This window comes from Nicotiana tomentosiformis, chromosome 11 (genome assembly GCF_000390325.3).
Source record: "Nicotiana tomentosiformis chromosome 11, ASM39032v3, whole genome shotgun sequence".
NCBI lineage: Eukaryota > Viridiplantae > Streptophyta > Magnoliopsida > Solanales > Solanaceae > Nicotiana > Nicotiana tomentosiformis.
In genome coordinates, this window is record NC_090822.1 from 110,540,125 (window position 1) to 110,554,708 (window position 14,584).

The following is a 14,584-nucleotide window of genomic DNA, read 5'->3' on the forward strand; positions in this document are numbered from 1 at the left end:
AAATCCGGTAGAAATAAGTCATTAGCTTCTAAGAATTTATCATCAATGTCTCTATATATATCAAGGTTTAAAGAAAATAATGAAGCAAAAAGATGTGCAGAAGCGTAGTATGAGTACACAATAGCGGTACCCAGTAAGTGCCAAGCCTAACCTCGGTAGAGTAGTGACGAGGTCACGCCAGGCCCTACTAGAAAATAATAATTAACTTGCCAAAATACTTCAACAACAATATTTTTCCACAATAAAGAGCTCACGACTCATGCCAACATAAATCATCAATAATATTTTTTCACAATAAAGAGCTCACGACTCCATCACAATGAGTACAAAAATCTTACAAAAATATTCAGGAATAAATAATTTAGCAAAATAATATTTTAAAATCTTTAATACGTTGCTTCAATACCAAATTTAAAAATGTCAAATACTTCATATTGATAATATTTAATTTAAAGAAAATCAACTTCAAATAATGCACAGAATAAAAGAAACCAAGTTTCAACTAAACATGTAAAACAATTAGCAGGAAAAAGTCAAGCAACTTTAAAATATTAAATCAATGATGAAGAATATATCCGAATAAAAGAGTTTTATTAATGCCCAACAGTGATCAACACAATTTAAAAATATAATCTTTCACATTTAGCCCGTGTACACACTCGTCACCCCATGTACACGACTTTCAACACATTATAATTTATCACTTCAATACCAATCCTAGGAAAAATTTCTCCCACACAAGGTTAGATAAGTCACTTACCTCGATTTGCTCCAATTTAACCAAGTAGTATGCATTTCCTCGATTTTCCGACTCCAATCGACTCGTATCTAGTCATAATTAATTCGATACAGTCAAACAAAATTATAGGAATCAATTTCATAAGAAAATATTACATCTTTCAATAAAATCCGAAATTAGTTCAAAAATCACTTGTGGGGCCCATGTCTCGGAATCCGGTGAAACTTATAAAATTAAAAATATAGCTAATGTTATATCGAATATAGCTTATATACTATACACTTAGTATATATATTATACTATACTATATATACATCATATATATACATATACATATATATATATATATATATATAGATATCTTAATATAGCTAATGTTATATCGAATATAGCTTATATACTATACACTTAGTATATATATTATACTATACTATATATACATCTCTCTCTATATATATATAGACATCTTAATATAGCTAATGTTATATCGAATATAACTTATATACTATATATATATATATATATATATATATATATATATATATATATATATATATATACACACACTATACTATACTATACTATATTATGCAATTAATTGATAATTACTTTAAGTATAAAAGTGTAATAGTTACAATTAGCTTATAGATATTGATAATTATACTAAGTAGAAGTGTACGCACTAAGAACATATCCTTAAGTAATGTTAGTGATTTACTAGCCTATACATTATTAATTATATACTAAGTAGAAGTTTATTAATGGTATACATGAAAAATCTTAGTGATTATTTAATTATCTTAAATTGATAACTAAAGTAAGTAGAAATATATTAGTTGCATTGTTAATTAATATTAATAATTAATTAGCTAGTATCATTAATTTTGGTTTATATTATTACATGGTAGATTCTAAATAAACACGTCTTTCTCACCAAAATTATGGGTCATTATCTAGATTATTTTTTTCTATCAATAAACACGCCTCAGCAAAAGCCCTAACTTTGTTTTACTCTTTCTCTGCCTCACTCACACCTTTCTCTCTCTCTTTGACCTTTCTCTTTATCTTTCTCTTTCTCAGCAAATCCCATCTTCACCGGCGTCGTCGGCACTCAACCCAAGGGGCCATTGTCGTCGGCAATCCAAGCGGCCATCGTCGGCACTCTGACTCCTCTCCATCTCCGGTAAGTTTTCTTTTTGGGGGTGGTTTGAGGTTGTTTTTGGGTGAGTGCTGTGAATGCTGTTTCTTTTGGTTTTGTTGCCACTGCTATTTTCATATCTATGTGTCTTATTATGGCTATTTTTGAAAGGTTCCTCAGACCACCCTCGCCAGATTTGACTCCCTCCGCCCACCGCCGCCACACTGATATTGAGTCACAGTTAGGATTCAACCCAAAACTTGGCTATTCTACTCCTAAAGTAAGTAGAATAGATTGTTTGCTATCCCAGCTAATATAATATCAATTAATTGTCAAGGTGTTTGAGCATAGAGAACATGATATAGATGTTTGAACATGATAGTGTATTTTTGAAATATTTGATGGGTATTTGTTTTTTTGTAATTTTGTTTGGGTTGATTTGTGTGGAAAATAGATTGTTTGGCAGCTCATATATTCAGAAAGTTCTGTTTTTGATGAGGAAAACTGATAATCTCTCAGTGTATTTGATAATAAAATAATGACTAGTATATGTTTTAGTAATTTCTATTAAAATTTGATGAGTATTAGTTTTTTGTATGATAACTAACAGTTGACAACATATATAGGAAGTTAGAAATCCTACTTGTTATCCACTCAGCTATTTTCACTCTCTTCCCATGCCTTGATAAATGCAGATTTTTTATTATTATTAAGCTGCGCAAGAGCACTATCTAAGTAAAATAAACAAGAAACATGATACTTGTTAGCTTCTGAGATGTGAAAAAAATCATTCAGTTGGAGAATTTAGTAACTAAACACTTGTTGGAAGTCTGGAACTGCTTTAAGCTTGTTTTTATTTACTGCCTAAACAAAACAAACTGTGCAAAATTGCTTCTGCTTGTCCAAGGAAACATGCTTTCATATATTTGATTAAGTTTGATTAAACATGCTTTCATATGTTTCAAAATATGTAGTGAATGCTTACATGTATTATATGGAATACAAAAGAGTAGAATGGTTAGTTAAATGTGGTTATTGAGAAAGGAAAATTATTTACATATATATCATGTCGAAACATATGGCTTAATATTGCACAAAGTCCTGATTAAATGAGTGTGCTAACAAATTATAATTTATTATGCAACTTAATAAAAAATTTATTTAGGGATATATATGGACTTTCAAATTAATAAGCACTGAAATTATTTAAATTAATTATATTATAACTAAAGTTTATTATGTAACTTAATTCTATAAATTAATTTGAACTATGATTAATATAATTTATTCGTTCTTTATGTAGATGGAATCTCGTAGTTGGATGTATAATAGGAATTATCCTAATCGTCGGTTTTTGAGGGAGGAATTTATAGAAGGGGTTAAGGAATTTATTACGCATGCAATGTCACTTGATCCGTTTCGGATTGGAAGGTTGATTAGGTGTCCTTGTGTGAAGTGCAAGTGTTTGCATTTTTTTTGGATCGGAGGATGTTAAGTCTCATCTTTATAAAAAAGGGTTTATGGATAATTATTTTGTGTGGACTAGTCATGGTGAGATTGATGGTAGTGATGGTATATTTCATAACGTAGTTGTTGGTGAAAGCAGTAGGTCGGTGGGGAATAACATTCAACATCCTAGATACCATGAAATGGTTGCGAATGCTTTTGGGATGCACTTCGATTTTGAAACCCATGAAAGTGTTGAACAACCTCCTAACGAAGAGGCAAAATATTTTTATGAACAGTTAGAGGCCGCTAGTCGTCCACTAAGGGAAGGGAGTATGCACTCTCAATTGTCTGTTGCGGTTAGATTATTAAGTATCAAATCAGATACCAATATTTCTCAAGCGGGAATGGATTCTTTCATTGGCCTTATGAGTGAACTAGTTGACCCAACTTTCAACATACCTGAAGATTTCTATAAGGCTAAAAGATTGGTTTCTAAGTTAGGACTCTCATCTATGAGAATAGATTGTTGTGAAGATGGTTGCATGTTGTATTATAAGGGTGATGCAGATTTAGAAAGTTGTAAATTTTGTGAAAAACCTCGTTTTAAGCGGCTTTCCAGCGGGAAGAAGGCTGTTGTAAAGTCGATGCATTACTTACCTCTTATTCCTAGATTAAAGAGGTTGTACGCATCGATGAGTTCTGCTCCTCATATGAGATGGCACTATGAAAATAGAAGGCCACCCGGTGTTATGTGTCATCCTTCAGATGGGGATGCTTGGAAGCATTTTGATATGACGTATCAGGATTATGCTAGTGAACCGAGGAATGTTCGGTTGGGTTTGTGTGCTGATGGTTTCACGCCATTTTCTGTTTCTGCAACACCATATTCATGCTGGCCGGTCTTTATTACGCCGTATAATCTTCCGCCTGAAATGTGTATGACTAGTCCATATATTTTTTTAAATTGTGTTATTCCCGGTCTCCGTAATCCAAAGAGTTTGATTAATGTATATTTGCAACCTCTAATTGATGAGCTTAAACAGTTGTGGTATGATGGAGTTGAGACATATGATATATCAACTAAGCAAAATTTCAACTTGCGTGCTAATTTAATGTGAACCATTAATGATTTTCCTGTATATGGAATGTTATCTGGGTGGATGACTGCCGGAAAGTTAGCATGTCCTTACTGCATGAAAAATGGTAAAGCGTTCACTTTAAGACATGGCCGAAAGCAGTCATGGTTTGATTGTCATCGTCAGTTCTTGCCAGTTGATCATGAGTTTAGAAGGATGAAAAACGCATTCAAAAAGAATACAGTTGAACATGATTTGTCACCTCCAATTTATTCCGGTGAAGAAATTTGGGAGATAGTTCAGAACTTCACTAAAGTTACCGAGGCCCCACCTTCTAGATTTCCTGGATATGGTGTTACTCATAACTAGACAAAACAAAGCATATTTTGGGAGTTGCCATATTGGAAGGATAATCTTCTTCGGCACAATCTTGATGTCATGCATATTGAGAAGAACTATTTTGACAATTTGTTCAACACAGTGATGGATGATAAGAAAAAGACAAAAGATAATCCTAAGGCTAGACTGGACTTACAAGAATATTGCAGGCGACCTGAATTACATTTGCAGTCTAGGAACAATGGTAAGGTGTTCAAGCCCAAGGCCAGCTACACATTCACTTTGGAACAAAGACGACAGATTTGTGAGTGGGTTACAAACCTAAAGATGCCCGAGAGCTATGCATCGAACCTGGGAAAACGTGTCGATATGGTTGAGGGAAAGCTGACTCATATGAAAAGTCATGACTGTCATATATTCATGGAAACCTTAATCCCTATTGCATTTTGTGGATTGCCTGAAAATATATGAAAACCCATCACAGAGATAAGTTTGTTCTTCAAAGACTTATGTTCTACCACATTAAGGGAAGAAACCCTATTGCAAATGAATTGGAATATTCCTGTAATCAGTAATAAGCTGGAAAGGATTTTTCCATGTGGTTTCTTTGATGTGATGGAACACCTTCCAATTCACCTTGTACATGAGGCGCGACTTGGAGTCCCGGTTCAATGCAGGTGGATGTATCCATTCGAGAGGTAATGATCAAACCTTGATTTATTCTTGTAATTTTTTTTAACGTTATCGTCTAATATAAAAATGTGCAGGACTATCGGCAAGTGTAAATGATTTGTTAAACAGAGGAATAGGATTGAAGGATCCATATGCGAAGCCTATCTTGCAAAGAAAACTGCCTATTTTTGTTCTTACTACTTTGACAGTCATGTGCCATGTGCTAGAAATAGGCCCAATCGGCACAATGTGGTAATTGAGATTGATCCATTATATCCACCAATGTCCGTATTTAATCAACCAGACCGGGGTTCTAAAGATCGAACAAAAAGAGGCCTAAGTAGTATGGAGTACAAATCAGCTTCAAATCATGTGTTGCTAAATTGTCCGGAAGTTCAACCCTTTCTTAAGTAAGTGTTGACGTAAGATTAATTTACATGGGCTACTATTTAATTTGGTTGATACAACTAACAAATAATTTTCAATGCGTCGCTCAGTGACTTCGTGAGTCAATTTGGTCATGGTGCTGTATATTCTACATTTGAGGCATGGTTTAAAGAGTGTGTAAGTGCATCTTATATACTTTCTCACATGTGAATATACATACTTGTAAATATACTTGCTCACTTGTGATTTATTTACCCCTACATGTAGGTCAATAATTCAAACAACGATGTTAATAAATTTTTGAAAGACATATCCTGGGGACCTGCACCTACGGTTACGACTATGTCTAAGTATTATATGAATGGTTACAAATTTCACACTGAGGAATGATCCAAGTATAAAAAAAGCAATAACAGTGGGGTGTGTGTCAAAGGTGATGAAGAAAACCAGGATGGAAAAAATGATTATTATGGTGTGATCAAAGAGATTCTAGAATTGTCATATTCAGGCTGGCCAAATAAGAAGATCATACTTTTCCGATGCAAGTAGTTTGACCCAACACCTAGAAGAGGTACAAATGTACACCCGTAGTACAACATAATTGAGGTTAATAAAAAGAGGGAGTATGATCACTATGATCCTTTTATAATTGCAGAAAGAGTTAGGCAAGTGTACTATGCTCCATATCCATTATGGAGGGATAAGGCTGATTGGTTGGTTGTAATAAAAACAAAGCCTGTTGGTAGGGTGAAAGTTGAGAATGTGCTAGATGTTGCTTACCAAAACGATACCTCAAGTGTTAACCAAATGGTGGATGATCAGTTAGAAAATTACTTGGAGCACCCTCAACGCATATTAGAAGAAGTTGATATGGAGGAAATAACAATCATAGAAAATGAGGATGAAATAAGTGAAGAGGAAGGATTTTCAGACGAGGAAGGATACGTCGACAAAGACAACTAGCATGTTAGTTTTTTCAAGCGCTCTCAACTTATATAGATTTATATTCTCAATTCTAACATGTTCTTTAATTTATGCAGATGGCCGGTAGGGGTCGAAGTAGGTCTAGGAAGGATAAAAGGCCTATTGATCATGATGATGGTGCTACACCCACGCTTCCTTCCACTCCACACTTGCATCCCTCTGCTGCTGATGGCCGGAAGCAATCTTCTAGGCACAAATCTATTCCACCACATCTATCTACTCATCATACTACCCACCATTCGCCCGCCCAGCAGTATTATCACCATTCTCCGCCACAGGGCTATACCCCGCTTCCTCCTCATGATCCTACCAGTACTAACATGGGTGTATCGAGTCACCAGTCACAGAGCTATATGGTACGCCCGTCATCTGCTCCATTTGCTTTATCTCCGGCCGGATCGCATCCATCTAGATTTCAGCCGGCCGGATCGCAACAGTGGTCTGGATCGCAACAGGGGTCTAGATCGATGCAGGGGTGTGGATTGCAGCCATCTTCATCAAGGACCCCGTCTCCCTCTCCACGGAGTTCGTCTCCTAGCATTTCTAGACTTCGTCTTCGGGATAGTAGCACTGAGCCAGATGCCCCCCCTTCTGCGCACACTTCAGATTCATCGGAGGATGATGATCCAGATGATGTGCGTTATGATCGTTATCATAGGATCATCATCAGGCCTGAGGGTAATGGGTAAGATTTATTTATTACTTCTTTATTTTTGCTGAATTATAATAGCTACTCTTGTTTATTTAATGTAATTTCTATGTTGCAGGTTCATTCCTAATCATCAGGTTACAAAGATAATCACTGATATTCTTGGCGGGTTGTATAATGCACCCTATCCAACTTGGAGTGACTTTCCAGAGGATCTTGTGCAACAGATGTTCAACCAATTTAAGGTTTTAATACAATTCTTATCTATTTAAGCATTATATTAACAATATTTTCATCTAACATTACATACTTTATTTGCAGACTAAGTGTGCCTGGAAGGACTGGTATAACCGTGAAATTTGTAAAAATTGGGAGTACAAATGCCGTAAGAGACTCTCTGATTCCTTTAGCTCCGCTCGAAAGGTTAAAAAGAAGCCTTCATGGGTTCTACCGGATGTATGGGTGGATCTGCAAAGGTATTGGGCCACCAAGAAATTCGAGAAGCAGAGTGAACTGGGAAAGAAGGCCCGAGCATCTGAGAAGGGTGGCTCCTTGCACTGTCTGGGTTCAAGGAGCATGGGGGATACGAGGAGACAAATGGTAATTCCTTAAAATATTTCGGTCTATTTTTATCGAACTTTATTTATATATGTTAATTTTGTTAACACGTTTTATTATATTTGTAGGAAAAAAATATGGGAGGAAGATGAGTCATGATGAGTTCTTCATGGAGACTCACATCCGGAAGAAGAAGGCACCGATAGATCCAACTAGATGGGTCGAGGACCGGGCAGAGACTACACATGTAAGTTTCATAACTACTATAAATGTTTATAATATTATATAGTTAGTAATTTTCTATCTTCTAAATAAAGGGTCGCTACAAGATTAATTTGGAGGAGTACACTCAGAGCTTGCCACGGAATGAGCAAGGCGACCGCCCGCCCATTTTAGACGAAGAAGCGCAGAGGATATGGTTGGATGTTGTCGATGGTCCTAAAAAGGGGATAGCATACGGCCTTCCAGATAAATCATTTCGGCGCTACAAGGCTGGATTGCAAGGTATGGGGACTTCCGCCCAAGGCGAGGCGATTGATAGGTCGACTATATCGTCTATGGAACATAAGATCGCGAAGCTGACAGCAGAGCTTGAAGAGACAAAGGCTAGAGAAAAAACGAGAGATGAACAATTTGGTACCCTTCAAGTTCAACTAGAAAGGAGAGACGAACAATTTAATCTCCTTCAAGGTCAGCTGGCCAATCTTCTTGCTAGTGGTGCCTTTTTCATTCCCCGGTCTCGTGATCCTTCCCCATGTGCCGACGATGAAGGTTCTAGGAGTGAAGATAGAGATGATGCTAGATAAAAAAACTCATTGAATGGTGTGTATTGCTAAACAAAGTATTGAACTTGTCAATATTTAGTTGAGAGTAATTTTGAATGATGATTATATTGTTATTTTGTTATTAAACATTTTAGTAGTTGTTGTTAGATAATGGTTGTTAGTGTAAGTTAATAGTTTTTGTTAGTTAATTGTTGTTGTTATTGTTGTTGTTAGTATATTCATTGTTGTTGATTAATTATGGTTGAATGGCAGCAATGTAATGCTGCCATTATAGGATGGATATTGGTTGTAATTGGTAGGTGGTGTAGCTCAAAAATAGGTATTTTATGTCCAGGTTTTACCAGATATCCGACCGAATTCGGTCGGAAATTAATTTTTTTTTGCCCAGAAATTCATAATTTCCGACCGAATTCGGTCGGAAATTATGAATTTATATTTATTTTTTAAAATAAATTAATAATTTATTACAATTTACAACTAATTATTTAATTAAATACAATTATTATTTTTAAAATTTCCGACCGAATTTGGTCGAAAAATAAAAAAAAATAAAAAAAAATATTAATAGTTTCCGATCGATTTCGGTCGGAAATTTGAAAATAAAAAATTAATAGTTTTCGACCGATTTCGGTCGGAAATTTAAAAATTAAAAAAAAATATTTAATTGTTTTCGACCGATTTCGGTCGCAAATTAAAGTTTGATAGTCAGTCAACGCGTTGATGTTTTCGACCGAATTAGGTCGGAAATTTCCGACCGATTTCGGTCGGTACACATTTGCGACCATCGTTTTTCCGACCAATTAAAATCGGTCGGAATTCGGTCGGAAATAGCGGACGAAATTATACTGTTTTTTAGTAGTGTCAAATAGTACAGAGAATATTCTTTAGAATATCCCCTCTATTATCGTATTCTAAAAACTAACGATTCTTTCCGCGGACCTCGTCCTCGATCATCATAGGCATCCTGACTAGAAGCTTCGCCATTTTTTGATCGACCTCGACTGATTTTTCCTCGATACTTCCTCGCCCTAAATATTCCGTGGTAGATTTCGACCTATGCAGAACTATTTCCTTCTTTTTTTTCTTCTTTTTTTGGCCTTGAGAGGGGTAAATGCTTGTATCTATAATAGTTTCAAATGCTAAAAGGTACAAAATGAACAATCCTAAGAAGATGAATTGTTTGATCATAATAACACACATACAAATTATTAGACGCAAGGACAATATATGATATATAACAGATTAGAAAATGACCTCTCTCCAGATATACAAAACAATATAATAAGTCAAGCAATGAAAGAAGTGGTTGAGAGGGAATATAACATTGTAACAGACATACCACATCAAGCCAACAGCAAAATGACCTTTAAAAAGTAGTAATAAATGTGACTTCCATACTCTTTCTACATTTCACTTTAACAATTTAGCTACTACTCTAGTTCTCTTTTGTTCTATTATCTTACTAGTGCCAAATCAATGCCCATGCATGCCAACTACCACTTCTATATAGGGCTGTCATAGTTCCATCCATTTGTTTTTGTCTTCATTTCAGGTGGTCCTTCGCAGACGCAGATTTAAATTATATGGATTTAATATTTAAGATTTTTATCATTAAACACATACAATATATTTAAAGTTATGAGTTTCTGTCCATTATTTGTTATAATACTAATGAATTTTACACATAAATACATGCTTTGTGTTAAAAGTATTGGGTTCAAATGAACCCAATACTATAGGATTGGATCCGCCCATGGTCCTTGTTTGATGTCCAATATTAGTATTGAGGACCCGTTTAATTTATACTCACGTCTCGTAACCCTATTAAAGGAGAAAATAATTTGTATCAAGATATTTTATATTTACAGCTCGAACTCTGGATTCCTAATTATGAACGGAGGGATTTATCTATCCCATCACAAATGTTGGTCCTTGTCTATATATGAATAGACTCTTCTTGATGGAACATATTACTAGTTTTATGATCAAACATCTTAATTGGAGACGGATTTAAAATTATAGATTAAAGATACTATGAAATATCATTATATAGTACTATTATTATCTGTCGTGGCAATCTTAGAATAGATGTCTGTGTCGTATGTATTTAAATTATTCAATTATATAGATAGGTCAAGCTTAGCCAAACACATCAATTAGCTACGGATCGTATACTACATCTGCCCATGTCACCAACTATACTTCCATCTGGCCAATCCCGAGATAGCTAAGCTCCAGCTTTTTGTTTTTATAATTCATTAAAATTATGGGGATGAATAAATTCTTTTACCCTTAATTAAAAGTTTCGAGTTAGTCGTTGCGGATAAAAAAAATCTTAGTAAAAATTAAAGTGCTTCCCATTTAGTTCAGAGCCCTAAAGCAGGTGGCGGAAATGGGGTGGGAAACAAAAAAATTTACCCTGGAATCACACTTCATCTGCACAAAACATCCTGCTTATTTCTTTTTTGAATAATTTTTTTTAACTAATTTTAAATTATGGGCCTGAGTGGCTATCGTATCTCTGCGTCTAATTCCACCTATATATAACGAATCACATGGTAATTTTGATATGTTGTATTAGTTTGTTGTTTGTAGCAGTAACTTGTTAGGTCTTTACCGAAGAATTGTACAACTTCACAAAACCTAGTAGGCGATATACATGTAAAGAGAAAAAGAAATAGTGAAACAAATATCAGCAAAGGGTAAATCAATATATAGTAGTAATTTCTTTTGATTCCATTCATATTGCGTTTACAGTTATTGAATTTCGAAAAGACAATGGCTCACATACTTTCGTAGGACATTATCTTTTTTAAGAGCACAGATAGATATAGGATAGTGTTTAATTTCTTATCTCTTCCAACAGTTAATATATAGCACAGGCAATGCTTTTGGATGGATATATATATATATATATATACTATTTTTCCTATAGGAATCTCATAATAGTACATGTTTGTGTTTGAAGTTTTGCTAATTTGATGCTATAATTGTCCTTTTCGAAGGAGCTACTTGGATAATGTCCATAACTAACTTTAAGAAGTAGCTTAATCGTTTATTTGTTTTCTCCCCAATTAAAAAATATGCATATTTTTCTCTGAAACAATAATCAGCAATTGTCCAACACATAAATGATTTTTTTAATTATATAATTAGGAGCCAGCCAAAAAGAACTAGCTACAATAATTAAGAAGATTAAAGGATGAGCTCGTTTTCTATTTTGTTACTATTAATCAAGGACGAAACCAAAATTTTAATTTTATGAGTTTTGGATAGAGCGATAATTTTAAGTGCTAATAATTGAGATTTAACATTTTTACATATGTAATGAATTTCTTTATGTAATTTCATTATTTGAGCAAAAGAAACTGAATTCGGCAGAACCCGTAGCCGAGCTTCTAGCTCCGCGCCCCTGCTGCAACAGAACATTTGATGCGGAAACAAAAAACCCAGATGGTACTCCAATTGGTGCATAATCAAACCTTTCTGAAATAAAAACCACAAAAGAAAACTCCTACATATTAATTAGTTGAAATGACAAAATATGATAGTTGTAATCCCTCGAATTGAAATTGAATGTCTTAATTTAACTTCACAGGAATCTTGAGTGAAAAGGTGAAAATGTAAGTTGTTTTAACCCCTTAAGAATCATCATCATATCATACTATATTGGCAAAATACATAAAAATCTCATTAAACTTGTTCAAAAAATATGTTTGAACACTTAAATTAAACGAATGTTCTTTTACCCCATATTCATGTTGTGAGTGAATTAAATAACACCCTAAAGACTAATATGAAAGAAAAAGAAAAAGAAAATAAAAATAAAATGAAAGCCCGTAAAATTTTAAAAAAAGTGAGCCCACTAATAATGTATAATAAAAATAAAATCAAATAAAGATTGGGCCCCTCTCCTTCTTCTCCATTCGCCCCCCTCCCCCAGTGCTCCTCGTCTTCTTTCTTCTTCCTTTTTTCTTTTAGTATTTCTTTTTCTTGCCATCTGCCTCATCTTCTTTCTTCTTCTTTTTTATTCAATGAATTTTTCTTTGTTCTGAAAATTAAGAAATTAATTTAGTATTTTTTCGTATTTTCTCTGTTGCAGTTATTTAAACAAAAAAAATCATAGAGGATGTTGAAGATTGAAATGAAAAATTAAAAATAATTAAATAAAGAAACCAAAAAAAAAAAAGAGGAGAGTGAAGCAAGATCGAAGGGATTTAAATTTATAGTGTATCTATGGATGAGAATTCGATGAAAAACATATAATTAAGAGAAATTTAATAATTAATTAGAGATTTATTAGTGTATTAAATAATGAGTAAGGAAAAAAATGTGAATAGACAAAAAGAAACGAAAAGGTTAAAAAAAATCAAAATTTAGATAATTTCTGACGTGGCTCTAACGTGAATTTCTGACGTGGCTCTAACGTGGCGTTGATATGGCTCTAATGTGGCAATGATGTGGCGCGTGTGTAAAGCACATCACATTGTAAGATTGGTATTATAGTGTTAGGGTGTTATTTAATTCACTTCGAACATGAATAGGGGGCCGTTTAATTTAAATGTTCAAATCTGTTTTTTGGACAAGTTTAATGAGGTCTTTATGTATTTTACCTACTATATTATAAGTATGAAGTCGAAAGTGTTACGTTGAAAGACCAAAATAGACATCAAAAGCTGAACGACTATTTTGCCCTTTAAGAAAGTATAATTTCAAAAAGAATTTTGAACAAAGATGTAAATGCACATTCCAATATTTATCACAAATGTGCAATTTATATCAACATTAAATGATAAAGTTACGTTGCACCACAATGAATAAGTATTAATTTCTATAATGACTCGTAATTGCTATCCAACTAAGCTTCTCTTCGTTTCTATTAAACATATGGGTAATTTGATGAGTTTAGTGATCTAAAATGTTATTAGAACAAAGAAGAAACAATTAGAACTCCTATATTGTATTTGTATTGTTAATAATAAACCAGGATTTTTGGTATATGTTCAAGTGACAGTGGGAATTAAATTGAACTAAATTTCTTCTTATTTAGATTAACTAATGATGTTCTCCGGCAAAGTCTAATAGCTAATTTTTTTGCAATGTAGTCCGAAATGTAATTCATTAAAGGAGATACAAATTTTGTAACGATAAATTATCAAAGCAAGCACCGTCATGTTGTATTGTACTCCCTCCGTTCATTTTTATTTGATACATTTTGACTTTTCACGCCCCTTAAGAAATAATAAATGAAGTGCATAATTTATCATGATAGCCATATTAATTGATGCATATTTTATTGGATTTGAGAAAATGATTTGAAATGAGTAATAAATACTGTGAGTATAATATGAAAAAAAAAAATGTCTTCTCTTGATATGTCTAAAGTGACAAGTAAAAATGAAAATCTATTTTTAGTATACATGACAAGTAAAAGTGAACGGAGGGAGTACGTATCATTGGATATTTTGGTATTTTCTTTTCATATACTCGTTTCCCAATAGAATAAAAATTTCTTGAGGTGGATTACTTCTTTCCTATTGTGGTTTTCAAATACTCCAGGTTATTAAATTCCTGAAACTTTTTTTCTCCTCTCATGAATTCCTTTTTTTTTTTTTTGGTTGACTTCTCAGATGCTCCATACCAAAGGCAATATAAGTTTCTGTTATAGTTTGTATGTTTCATCTTATTAATTACTTATTTTCTTGTGCTTATACTAAGAAATTCAGTTTTCTATGCTTAAATGATTTTAATGTTATTCACTACCATAATGTGGATCTATATACAGTATGTTCTTAATTATTGTCCTCA

General features: G+C 33.6%; 3 protein-coding genes across 3 annotated transcripts; all 3 read left to right on the forward strand.

Moving 5' to 3' along the window:
* The first annotated feature begins 1,864 nt into the window (after positions 1–1,864).
* LOC138900852 (uncharacterized) lies at positions 1,865–4,631 on the forward strand. The gene is made up of 2 exons (XM_070188485.1): positions 1,865–1,922; positions 3,181–4,631. The coding sequence occupies exon 2, from the start codon at positions 3,398–3,400 to the stop codon at positions 4,442–4,444; it is 1,047 nt and encodes a 348-aa protein (XP_070044586.1). The 5' UTR covers positions 1,865–1,922; positions 3,181–3,397; the 3' UTR covers positions 4,445–4,631.
* A 290-nt stretch (positions 4,632–4,921) lies between these two features.
* Positions 4,922–8,073, forward strand: LOC108948073 (uncharacterized). Its single transcript, XM_070188484.1, has 6 exons — positions 4,922–5,439; positions 5,509–5,823; positions 5,911–5,977; positions 6,841–7,469; positions 7,552–7,678; positions 7,755–8,073. Exons 2-6 carry the CDS (start codon positions 5,696–5,698, stop codon positions 8,043–8,045), a joined length of 1,242 nt encoding a protein of 413 aa, XP_070044585.1. The 5' UTR covers positions 4,922–5,439; positions 5,509–5,695; the 3' UTR covers positions 8,046–8,073.
* A 42-nt stretch (positions 8,074–8,115) lies between these two features.
* On the forward strand, positions 8,116–8,902 carry LOC138900853 (uncharacterized). Its single transcript, XM_070188486.1, has 2 exons — positions 8,116–8,238; positions 8,309–8,902. The coding sequence occupies exons 1-2, from the start codon at positions 8,140–8,142 to the stop codon at positions 8,795–8,797; spliced, it is 588 nt and encodes a 195-aa protein (XP_070044587.1). The 5' UTR covers positions 8,116–8,139; the 3' UTR covers positions 8,798–8,902.
* Positions 8,903–14,584: the final 5,682 nt, after the last annotated feature.

Coding starts and splice junctions, on each gene's coding strand:
- LOC138900852 (XM_070188485.1), top strand. CDS start 3,398: ATGGATAATTATTTTGTGTGGACTAGTCATGGTGAGATTGATGGTAGT.
- LOC108948073 (XM_070188484.1), top strand. CDS start 5,696: ATGTCCGTATTTAATCAACCAGACCGGGGTTCTAAAGATCGAACAAAA. Junction 7,470..7,551: donor ATCAGGCCTGAGGGTAATGG/GTAAGATTTATT, acceptor TCTATGTTGCAG/GTTCATTCCTAATCATCAGG. Junction 7,679..7,754: donor AGATGTTCAACCAATTTAAG/GTTTTAATACAA, acceptor CTTTATTTGCAG/ACTAAGTGTGCCTGGAAGGA.
- LOC138900853 (XM_070188486.1), top strand. CDS start 8,140: ATGAGTCATGATGAGTTCTTCATGGAGACTCACATCCGGAAGAAGAAG. Junction 8,239..8,308: donor ACCGGGCAGAGACTACACAT/GTAAGTTTCATA, acceptor TTCTAAATAAAG/GGTCGCTACAAGATTAATTT.